At 36.0% G+C, this 12,984-nt stretch overlaps 1 protein-coding gene across 1 annotated transcript in view; it reads right to left on the bottom strand.

Annotated features, from left to right (window-relative positions):
• EYS (eyes shut homolog) overlaps positions 1-12,984 on the bottom strand; it is a gene marked incomplete at its 5' end in the record, with an annotated part of 1,696,555 nt that overhangs the window by 204,611 nt on the left and 1,478,960 nt on the right. Inside the window, 1 exon segment of the mRNA XM_079147376.1 lies at positions 4,847-5,067. Coding sequence (XP_079003502.1) covers positions 4,847-5,067 — 221 coding nt within the window.

Genomic DNA, 12,984 nt, shown 5'->3' with positions numbered 1-12,984 from the left:
CAGCCATATTCATTCATTTATATTTTCTCATTGGCTGCTTTCCTGTTATAATGGGAAGCTTGAGTAACTGCCATGCAAGGTCTAAAATGTGTGCTATTAGACCTTTGTGGAAAAAGTTTGCTGACCACCTCCATAGCACATGGAGGACAGCACTGGTTAGTGATTAATAAAAACCATGAGAATGGTTGGAGCACAGGAGACTTATTCATTCACACATGGGAATTATTGACTTTCATTTCATGATAAAGCACATTCATATACACTTAGCTCCTGCTGAAATTAAGAGTAAGTCTAAAACTAATTATTTACCCTAATGTCAGTGACATAAGTTTTTAGGGCAGTGATTGCACAGGGTATATTCTAAAACCTGATGCTCCTTATTAATTATTGTTTAGCCTATTTTAAAACACCTGGTGCAGAAAGGGAAAAGTGATTTAAACATTATCTGTTTAATTTGCTAACCTTCCTATGCCCTTTTGGAAACAGCTTGTTCAAAGTCCATGGAGATTTGGATACTCAGAATAACCCTCTGTATCACTTTTCTAAACTGAATTTCACTACATGCAATTTGGGCTTCTCTGAAATGAGCAACCACAGGGGTTTGAAAATTCTCACACAGATTTATAATGAAATAAAAAAAGATTGGACACTGTCCAGAAACATGTGATGGTACTCAAAGCAGAATGACATTTGCTCAGTAAAGCTCCTGAAGCGTCACTTGCTTTAGTTCTTTCCAACATGAAATTTGTCTTCTTGTAAGCAGATTACCTTCATAGACAATGCAGGGACAGCATTTTGTATCACTGAATTAGATTAGTCAAACTTCTACATTTCATGATGATTTTGTTTATAAATAGCCACTGTAACTGTATTTTATATTGTGAACCCTAACATCTAATACCATGGCACTGAACTTTGTTCACTCAGCACCCTACCTCTGTTTAGAGCCCACTTCTTTCAGGGTTATCTCGGTTATCTCTTCTTCTTTCGCCGTTATTCTTGTTGGGGGAGATAATTGTGCACTTCCAGGAGAAACATATTAGAATGTTCAAGTATGTGTGTAGATCGAAACTTGTCTTCCTTTCTAAGATTCTTATATACTTCATTATTAGGCATTACCCAAACTTGGGGTGAAAATTATTGGATTAGAAGAATTAAACAGTGGTGAAAAATTGTTACTTACATTTTCACATAAAGCCCTTATAAGTATGTACTATAGTATTAAAACATTATTGTCTCTGCATTTTGAGAAAGGCAACAGACCTATAAAAGGGCTTTCTTATTTTGTTTGTAAAAATGACTCTTGAAAATTCAACAAAATTTGCTGGCCTAAAAATAATTCCATCATGTTATCTTGTCCATTTCCCTCAAATCCAGAATGGCTGAATGTTAATGAATCTCACTGAAGTTGATCTACTATTTAAGCAAACAGAAGAAAAGAGGGCATTTAGAACTCTTCCTGGCTAGACTCAGCAGTGAGATTAAGCCAAATGGTATGGATTGAGAAAAAGGACAGAAGCAAAGGTGAGAAGGCTGGAAGAGAGTTTGGGATATCTGGGAAAAATTTATTTTGTAATGTGGTAGGACAGAGAGTGCTATAGTCTTCATCTGTAATGTTCCTCGAAGTTTCATATTTTAAAGGTTTAGTTCCCAGCTTGGCATTATTGGGAGGGTGTGGAACCTTTAAGTGATGGGGGTCTAGTGAGAAGTTGTAGGTCATTGGTGATGTGCCCTTGAAGGGGATTGTGGGACCATGGACTTGTCTCTCTCTCCCTTTTTGATTCCTGGTTGCCATGAGGTGACGAGCTTACTTCACTATGTGTTTCCCATCATGATGTGCAGCCTCACCACAGGCCCAAGAGCCTCCAAACTATGAGTCAAATGAACCTTTTGTCCTAATAAGTTGATTACCTCAGGTATTTGTTAGAGTAATGAAAAGCTGACTAACACAGAGAGGAAGGGAAACTTTCACTTTAGTCAGCAATGTGGATGGGAAATGATTTACCAAAAGCATTAGGGTACTTAAGATGCCTTTTATAAAAGTCAGAATGGAGTTGGTTGGATTTTTCAGGGTTTCTCTATGTTTCTTTGTTGGAAAACTTTATACTACTCAGTATATTCCAAGTGTGGGAATGCATCTGTTGAGAATGATCTTATCTATGGTCCCATAGTTAAATGTGTTATTCTTACATTAAATTTTGACTCGCTCCCAGGACTCTTATAATTTTTCTGAGAATTTTTTTTTAATTGGTGTTCTGGAACTGGCCAGAATACTATCTTGATACACAGGGATATGGCATTGTGATACACAGGGATAGCTGGAATGAAAATCTTCATTGCTGTGGACCAACATGTTCTGGGTACAATATTGCAAGGATTTGTTTATGGAAGTTGAGGATTGACAATCAAGATAGAAATCATTTTGTTCATAGGATGTGAAATAATATTTTACTCATTGGTACATAACTGACATGTCTCCATTTATCTAGCACTAAAACACATATATGATGTAAAAGTTCTTAAACAGTGTGTGCCAAAGTCAGCTGACATTCAAGTGAATTTCTCCGAGGTAGCGGTTGAAAGGTTGAAAGAGTCAGAAATAGGTATGGAAGGCCAGACTACATAATGTTTACGAGAGGAGACTGACAGGTACATTTATGTGGAAAAATTCACTGAGACTTAAAGAACTGAGAGATTCCACCCTAGTCTGAGACTGAAAACTCCTTGTGTGCAGAACTGGGGTTTTGAATATACATCTCTCCCCCTCCCCCACATACTCCTTGGCTTGTACCTAAATCTCAGGCAATGTTTATTGAGAGAAAGCTAAGAAAATGAACATATAATGTATAAAAGAACCTTGGACCGTTTATTTGCATCTTTCATAGGATGATTATCTTTTCCAAATACTTGTTAAATAACTAAGATTAGAAGTAATATGATGTTCTTTAATTAAAGCAAATACAAAGTTTATTTTATTTAGTATGTACTTGGCTTGCAATATATCAGAGAGTTAAGGTTTTAAAATGAAACTAACCCTTATTTCTCTGAGTTGGAGATATTGATATTTTTGCATAATATTGGAATATATTGGTTTTCTGTTTTTGCATAGCAATATGACCACAAGCTTAGCTTAAAACAAATTATACTTATTAACTCAGCCTTCCTGGGTCCTCTGCATAATAATTTCACAAAGTGCAGTAGAGGTTTTGGTCCGGTTTGGGCCCCACTTCAATGCTTGATGGAGGAAAGACACATTTCCAAGCTTATGTGGTTCTTGGTAAAATTAATTTTCTTTTTGTTGTAAGAAAAGATGGCTTCAGTATTGGCTAGCTGTCATTGGAGGGGTCCTTAGCTCCTCACTGGTTGGAGGCTGCTCTAAGTACCTTTATCATGTGGGCCTCCCCCAAGTTGCTGCATGCTAACAAGAGAGATTCTAAGTAACATAATTATGGAAGTGCCATCCTATCACCCTCTTCTATTGGTTGTTTTGTTGGTTAAAATCAACTCATAGGTTCCACCACAAAACAAATTGCTATTAGTGGTTTGGTTAAAAGAAGACAATTTATTAAGTAAGGCTTTCATTTTGTTTCCCTCAGGAAAACTATCAAGATCAAGGAAGGTATCTTCATTTTTTGCATGTAATTTCATTTCTTTAGTTCTTTAAGACTTTATCTGTGGTACTTTCTTATATTAAATAAGCTTGTATTGTTGTTTTAATGGTACAAATGTATAAATTAAGTCACACACTTAGATGTAGTGAGTCAGAAGGGAAATTTCTAGACAATATAAGAGGTGACCATGGTCCTTTCTACTAAACCATGCTTATTTTTTTTCTTCAAATTTATTACTGTCAGTCTGTGATTTTCTGGTACATATATCACCTTGACGTTATCAGGCCTGTGCAGTCTTCTGTTCTTTGTCTTTACCATTTAGTTCTTCCTCTCTCTCTTGCTCTTTTTATTTTTTATTCTAGTGATTACTTTCAGAGCTCATCTCTGCCTATCATTTCTTATTCTGCCTTTTTGATAGACTTTTTCTCTTTTCCACACTATGTACATAGATGTTTATTTTTATGGAGTCATTATTAACTACTTGATAACTTGCCCCTTAGAAACACTAAGGTGAATTAATAAGATATTTCCTGTGAGATTTGGTCAATTTTCTCTTGACTTGAACGATTATAATCGGTACATGTTTTAATTTCTATTCTGCCCTTATTTGTAGGACAGAAATAAAGATCTCTCAGAGGATTGAAGAAATTTAGCAATATGTTCTACACTGTCCAAATGAGACTCCCTCAGGGTTGATTCACTGAAGACACGTTACTGGAGCAAAGAGTAATTTTAATTAAGATCTTCTTAAGCTTATAAGGCATGATAAATCTTTGCTTTGAGGAGGAAAAAGGATATAGCATTGCAAATAAAAATAAAAATAGATATGGTTAATTTTTTAACTCTAATAGTGGAGATCTAAGCAATTTTCTGGAACACAAATTAGAAACAAAGTAAAAATTAATGTATCAAAATAATCATCTATGGATAATAATCTCTTATTCATATTTGCAAAAAACAGGAACACCTACATTAAAACTTGGATACATTTGGTAGTTCCCAAATCAGGTACAGTTACCTCATTATTTTCAGAGTTTGGAAATTTCTTGTCACTGAACTCACAGTATGCAAATTTATCTGAGCAAATAAATATGTACCAGGTGCGTGAATTATAGGAATTTGGGGGTTCCAGACCTTTCTTTTCCATCACCCCATTGACAATGCTTCTGACTTTTGCTGTTTTAAGAATTTGGAGTCATGTAATAGAGGTGGGAGATGAAGAGACCGGCACTGACCTGATGCAAGTACCGTTGTTATGGCATAGATGATGAGCACACCAGGGCACTTGGCAGTTCTTGATGTTCCTCCCACGTAGTGCTTCATCAATAATGAAGAATTCTTTGTTGTTTACTTGAAGTTCTCTAATGCAGCCCCTGAATCCATGAATATGGCCCACATGCTTATGGATCTTTACATTTTCAGGGACATGACCAAGAAATATTGATTCAAAATATACCTGTAATAAAAGTAACAATAAAAAATCTTATCATAAGATGAGTCAGATTATGTGGGAAAGATCTAGAATGTTCCGTTGTATAACATGTTTTAAAGTGTTTTTCTTTGTAAAACAGGTTGCTATTGTTGTATAGTTTTGTCACCTGTACTAGGTGGTAAATAAGTTGCTTTAGAAAAGGACTCTTGGTTTACAGGATTTTTTTTTAATCTCTCATAATAGCTAATCAAATTTATGCAAAAAATAGATGCTAAACAAAACTCATTGATTGCTTTGAAATGTATTTTTTATTCAAGTGTTTACATTTTAATGGGAACATTACCAAATGACAACTGATAAAAAAAAATAGTCATGTTAATAAATCATTGTCAGTGGTTGAATTGTATTCCATTTAAATTCATATACTGAAGGTTCTAATCCACAGTATTTATGTGACTTTTTTTGAAAACAGAATCATTGCAAATCTAATTAGTTAAGATGACATCAATATTAGAGTAAGGTAGACCTCTACTTTAATATGACTGATGTCCTTATAAAAAGGGGAAAGTTTGACACAGACAGACCTGCACACAGGAAAAACACCACATGAACATGAAGATGGAGAGTTGGGTGATGCATCTACAAGCCAGGGAATGTCAAAGATCGCCAACAAACCAGGAGAAGTTAGATGAGAGACCTGGAGCAGGTTCTTTCTCAAAGTCACTGCAAGGAAACAACCCTGACATCATCTCAATTTTGGACTCTAAACTTCAAGAACTGTAAGAACTACAAGATATTTCTGCTTTTTAAACCACCCAGTTTGTGTTATTTTTATTATGGAGATCCCAGACAACTAATAACATTAGATATCAAGTATTCTAAAATAAGAGCAAAATGTATGGCATTTGCATATGGTACTTGGAAATTAGATATGTTACTTTTTTTCCTCCAAAAATATAAAATAAATATGCACCAGAAGTAGAATTTGCTTGGCTTAAATTCAGTTCTTTCATTCATTCATTATTCCAACAATCAGGTCAAGAATAGGCTCATGTTTTGAGGAAACAAAAAAAGAAACCACTCCATCTCAAAGGCAATCAACCTGTAGACAATTGATACAATAAAGGAATTCGGTAAAACTGGACCCTTAATCTACCTTCATTTGGACAACAAATCAGAGCTGCATCTTACAGTGGAGTCAGTTCTAAAGTCTGCATATAAGATGAACATTTTGTAGAATTGAAAGCGCCCTTGGAGATACCTTAAGCATCACTTTGGAGACTAATATGCTTTCTCTGAAAAAACCCGACATAGCTACATTTTCCTGCAGCTTTGGAATAGATTGCTGTTTTGTCAGTGTGGCTTCAGATGAAGCTGACATTAAGTGGCCATGTTGTATAAAAATTCTAGGACCCCCTCTGTGTGGTGAATTGCACCATGATGGTACTGATACTGAGAGCACAGAAAATTCTTCTCCCATCCGTGCTCATTGCAGAGCTACAATCATTGACCAGATGGTACAATCACTAACATGATTTAAACTTCTCTTGATCTCTCTTTTCCCACCCTCACTAACATATATAACTGAATTCTCATAATTTAGATGTACATAAAATGAAACTCCCCTTAACAGGAATTTATGAGCTACAATTGAAGTTTTAATGAACTGGTGATAAGTTCCTGCTTGTCAGAGCTGTTAGGTATATGACATGTAAATGCAGCTGCAAGTGTATAGTCTCTGATGTTCCTGTCTCCCAAACACATTCTCACACCCCCAACAGATGTCTTTAAGTACCAAAAAGTGTAAAAGTTGGTATTAAAAATACCAATAAAATGTAAAACCTTCATTGTGAGAATTCAAAAACTAAAACCAAATAACTATGATAGCAATCTAGGGGGAGAAGGGCATGAAAGGTGCCTAGAAATATCATTGAACATTTATACTAATATATACTGGTCTGACATAATTGTGCTTTTAGAGGACAGAATGCTAAATTCTAGGAACATCAAAGCATCTCCATGACCCCTGTCTAACAGGTAAAAGTCACTCTTGGACCTCTTTTTTTTTTTTTTTTTTTTCAAATCTTAAAAAAAATCTTTCCTGAGGAAAGTTATTAATTTTTTCCCCTGATTACCTCCTATCTAGTCCTAGAGGGTGACAATCTTCAGGTGTAGGGAGGGAGGCCTGCCAAAATTTCCATGTGTATTGATAGAGCCCTCACACAGTATTCATTCTTTCTCATGTGCTAAGTCAGTTTATGTTAAGTACTCTAACAAGCTATTAGGAGATCTGTCTTATCAGCAAAGCCACCCACTGTTCATACAGTTTGAGGTATATCATGAACATTCAAGTTCTCTGCATCCAAGGCATGACTTCCTCTCACCAAGGATCTCTGACATCTTTCTGTATTGATCACATACCCGGAAAAACAAACTCTCACACTTGCTTTGACAAGTGTGCTGTTTTAGCACAAAACTGATAGAGGATGGGAGAAACTCTCTTCTGCCACAAGTAGGCAGATATGAGGGAAAATCTATAGAACTGCCTATGATTTATTATACCATTCCAAACACCTAAACAATGAAAGTAGATGGTTTTTGTATTTCTTTTGATCTGAGGCCCAAGCTCAGCTGCTGTTGACTGCACATGGATAACCATTAAAATGGTTGACTTCTTCTATCCCCAGACTCTCAATTATCCAAGAGCTGCCTTTTGCGTGTATAATCATTCCTAAGGAGACAGGTCTTTAAAATAAGTCTTTTCTAATAACTTCTTGTGAATCAGACTATGGAGAATAGAGTCTGACATCAGGATATGATCTTACAAAGTAAAAGCATAGAGAACAGACATGAACAATCAAGGAGGAATCATCAAGATACTAAAAATGATAAATGGTGACTGAGAGAAAGACTCCACATCTTCAAGAGTGAAGTGAACTCTCCTTTTCCTCTCTGAGTGTCTCTCTAAAAGAAGAACAATGGTTGTTCTTTTGTAATAAGTGAAAATAAAACAAGAATATATGCAAACTTCTATAACTTGGAGAGGGAGTGTTTGCTGAGTAAGTTGTCCTATTTCTTTTTTACTTTCTTTAAATTTAGACATTGTAGTATCACATACACTTATGTAATGCTATCTTGATTTGAAGTTTTGTTTTACATCCTTGATTCTGTTTTCCAAATTAAATGACTTTTTAAAAATAAAATATGGGCAGAAACTGCAAATGCACTTTTGGTTAAAATTAATTATTAGCATATACTTGCATTTATGTAAGAATATGATAACTTATATTGGAAATTGAATTTTATTTAAGAGTCACTATCAAGTTTTAAGTATTTGCTGAATTATATGCAAACAAATTTAAAACAAGGAGCATCAAGTTTTGGAATAAGTTTTGGGCAAAGTGTTTCAGTAGAAGCATTTACTTAAATAACTTTTCACATGTGAATAAGACTTAAATTCTTAAAAACTCTTTGGAGATAATAAGTGAAAAGGGATCGAAAAGCAGAAGCAGAGACTGAGGTGCTGGGAGGGCGTTTGGTTAGGAGATAGGAACTCAAAAAGAGGGCAGAAGAACTCCTAAAGTTCACCGGGCTGCTTTCCCCAACTCATCAGGCCTGTGCATTCTTTCCTTTTATACTTCACCACCACCTGAATAAGCAAGCAAACAATGCCCCCCCCCCCAAAAAAAAAAGGAGCAGCAGAATTTATCTAAATTCCTATCCCTTTGCAGTTTAAAAAAAAAAAATCACTCTTTCTCTTGCTTTGCCTTGTATTATGACAGTGTGTTGAGCACACAGTCTCTTCTATACTAATTTAAAACCATTTTGGGGGCATGGCTTCCACCTTGGTCATGTCTGAGTTCTCTGAGTCTGTAGCAGTGCCTTTAAAATAGAAGGTTTCATGTTTGTTACAAATGACTTGTTTCATGAAATTCAATCCCGCATTTTCTTTGTCTCCTACTTATCTTTTAAGCTTCTTTTCCTACTTTTGATGCCTAAGATCCTTATTATTTTGCCAGATTCAGCACATGTGAGGTCTTCTATGAATACCATACAAAGGAAATGTCATATTATTTTTCTTGTATATCCCTCTATATTCAGTATACATGGCATAGAGAACAGGGCAGTGCTTATATGGAAGTTATTGAATCACATATGTGATTGATATGAAGTAGCCTGCATAACATGGTTATAGTTTAAAATTTGACCAAAATTAGTGGTCTTCTGTGGTTCCATACCTCATATTAAATATCTGATTTCTAGGCTTTCTAGAGAAGGTTTCCCAAATTATGTCTTCTTATCTGTCAAAAGAATAACTGAACGTTAGTGAAATAATCAATGAATTGAGTTGCTACCCTGTGAACAAATTGATCTGAGAAGGGTGAATGTAAAAGAAGGAAAGTGGACTTATTCTTGTCTATAAGGATCTTAAATGTGACCTGGGGAAAAAAGTCATAAAGAAATTATTTAATGGTCAACAAGAGCATAGGATCAAAGCCCCAGACCCTCCTTCACCCAAGGCAACAGATTAAAAAGAGTATGGTTCAATTCCCTTTATCAGAAATATAGAAAATAGTTAAGGGGCTTCTGCATGCCAGGAAAGCATGAAATCAACTATACTGAATATGGAAGGAAAAGTTATGAAATTCCTTCAATATGGTCACTTCCCTCAGCACAGCATGGTCCAGTCAGGAGAAAGTTCTCAGCTCCCAGTTTCTCTCTGGGAAGGAAAAGAGATGGAAACATGACCAGCATGTAGAATCTTTGGAGAGCTGCCTTAGGGATCAAAATCTATTTTGTCTGAATCTAAGCATTGACAGGAAATGGTTCCATGCTGGGGATCACCAATAACAAAGGTAACACTTTGGACTAGCACACAGTCATTCACCACAGTCCCAGCCTGGATGGCTCAGTATGGATGAGCAGGAAAAACATTCTCAATTCTTAGCTTCTTCCAAGGGAGAAAGAATGGGATCCAATGTTTTAGATTTTGGGGACACTGCTCATGGTACTACTTTCTGACTCAGGCAATCAGTGGGACCCAGCATACTAAAATGCCTAGGGGATGTTGGTAACAAAAGAGCACCAGACAACTTGACCTGCTCTAGAAGACCCAGGGAACAGCAGAGAGAAGGCGATGTAGCTTGCCAGCTTCTCTCTCAGAGGAACGGGAGAGAAGAGTGGAGAATGCATCCAATGTTCTGGCTTACCAGGGGGATGCTTGAGGGGCTGATTTCTGTGTTGCCCAACTTGGAGAGCTGATGGAACCTAGCATACTCTAGAAATCTGAAGATTGCTGAGAATGAGTTGGGTAGCCTGTGTTCTAGAGAACCTGCAGCACCACAGACAGACACTCAAGGGAAGAAGTGGTTTTGAACTCTTGAAAAAAGAACTGGCAAATCACTCTAATTGGGAGTTTGCATATTTAAGATCAGAGAAGACACAGTAACAGAAAAAGTTTGAGAGGCTCTCAGTCTCTCTAGCCTTGTTGTCTTGTAAACATCTTTATCAAGTCAGTCCAAAAAGACTGGGAAAGGTAGCTGTTTTTCTTTATTTTTTTTCAAATGTGAGAATCCTGCAAAAGTTACAAAGCACAGGAATAAATAGGAAAAGATAGCCTACCAAAGGAACAAAATAGATCTCTACAAACCAACCCTAAATAAACAGAGGCATTTAAACTACTTGACAAAGAATTCAACTAAAATCTTCAAAATGTTCAGTGAGTTCAGGAAAATGGTGCATGCATGGACACAATGAGGCTATCATTAGAGAGAAAGAAATATATAAAAATGAACTGAACAGAAATTTAAAAAATACTTACATTTTAAAAATTCACTGAAGTTCAAGAGCAGATTTAATCATACAGAAGAATCAGTTAACCATAAGTCAGATCATTTGAAATTATCCAGTTAGAGGAATAAGAAGAAAATTTAAGAAGACTGAAGAAAGTCTAAGTGACTTAAAGTATAGCATTAGGTGAGTCAATATATACGTTATGGAAGAAGAAAGAGAAGAAGAAGTAGGCGGAGGAGGAGGAAGAAGAGGAGGAGAAAGGGAAGGAGGGAGTAGAGGAGAGAGAGGGGAGGGAGAGGGGAAAAAGAGGAAGCAAGGAGGAGAAACAGGGAAAGGTTATTTGAAAAAATAATACCTGAAAAGTGAAAATTTAGAAAGGAAATGGACTCCCAGATTCAAGAAGCCCAAAGGACTCCCATTGGAATAGTCCTAAAGAAGTCCAATCTGAGTCACATTGTAATGAAACTGTTGAATGTCAATGAGAATTTTGACAGATTTAAGAGAAAAGTGACTTGTCATAAAAATTGAAACTCCCATGAGACTAATAGCAGATTTCTCCACAAAAACGTCTCAAAATCTTTCAGGTCAGAAAGACAATATACTTGAAGTGCTGAAAAAAATCTGCCAACCAAGAATGCTATATCTGGGCAAAACTGCCCTTCAAAAATGAAAAGGACATAAAGTCTTTCCCAGATAAACAAAAATGGAGGGAGTTCATCACTAGACCTTCTTTACTATATATGCTAAAGGGAGTCCTTCAAGTTGAAATAGAAGGACTCTAAAAAGCAGCATAAAACCATGAAATTATAAAACAGATATATAGAGAAATACAGAATACTGTAAGGATTCTGTATCAAAAGGCAACTTCTTTTGATGGTCTGTGCCAAAGTCAATGACTCTTAGAATTAAATGGCTTTGGCTCACAATTTTCTCAGTGCTTATGTCTTTATTCTATACATCTCCACATTCCGCAGTAGCAAAAGGTATAATTTGCAACTGGAAGCCATCTCTAGGTGTCCTTTCTCAGACAAGATCCTGTCAAAACTTGGAAAGAAAAGGGCAATTGTCAAGGAGGCTGGTTTCAAGAGGATGCCGAGGATGATACTGTTGCCCCTTGACTTAGAAGGGGTTATGTCTCAACAAACCAATTGTCAGTTGGAAATATTGTCAGTAAAAATGCACTTAGTACATCTAGCCTACTGCATATCACATCTTAGTAACACAGTACACTAGAGAGTATTAGTTATACACCCTCATGATTATATGGCTGATTGGGAGTTACAAATCAAAGTGTGGCTTCTATTGAGTGCTTGTTCCTTTGCATCGTTGTAAAGTCAAAAAATTGTAAGTAGAACCATTATTAAGTCTGGGAATGTCTGTCTATGCCAGAATCCTGGGGTTGGGGTCTGGTTGAGAGAATCCCATCACACTTAGTCTCCACAGAATGACTGAACAAAACTTTGTGGTTAATACAAGTGAGGAGGCAACATTCAGAAGCTGATTCATTTAGTCTCTGGAGCACTTGAGTTAAACTGAACACAAGGAGACCAAGAGTTGTAAAAGCTTGTGGCAGCTCATACAGTAACAGTAGTGAAGAGCAAGTGAGACTTTAGAGAGCTTGAATGCATTCTCTATTTACCTCCTCAAATATTCAAATTACTTTCTACTTTAATCATAAATTCTATTCTCATGTACTGGTCTCGTGTGTGCATGTGTACCTGGGGCATTCTGATCAGTATTTTACTTAGCCTCAAAGGCAAGTGACTTATTTCAACGAGATGATAAGTCAAATTTAAAATATTTATAAACAAAAATATATTTATTGAGCATTTGAATTCTATTTATTAAATTTGTGATTCATCAGTTTCTAAGTTAGGACAGCACATGTTATTTATAAGAAAATATGGAGCTTTTAATATTAAAATTATAATTATACAGAGTTAACATAGCTGTAACTATGCCAAATGCTTTATGTTGAATTTTTCAAAAAGCTATGAGTGTTTCATATATCTTAGGACACTTGAATATTCCATGTCTTGAATGTAAATATTTAGCTCTCTTGGCATGGCTTTTTAAAACATGAAACAACTTTGTTCCTACCTTAACTCACTCGAACAGTTTTAACTTTTCTGCAGTAGCAAGTCAAGA

Source organism: Sciurus vulgaris, assembly GCF_902686455.1.
Source record: "Sciurus vulgaris genome assembly, chromosome: 7".
NCBI lineage: Eukaryota > Metazoa > Chordata > Mammalia > Rodentia > Sciuridae > Sciurus > Sciurus vulgaris.
This window is presented reverse-complemented; position numbering and strand designations above follow the sequence as displayed.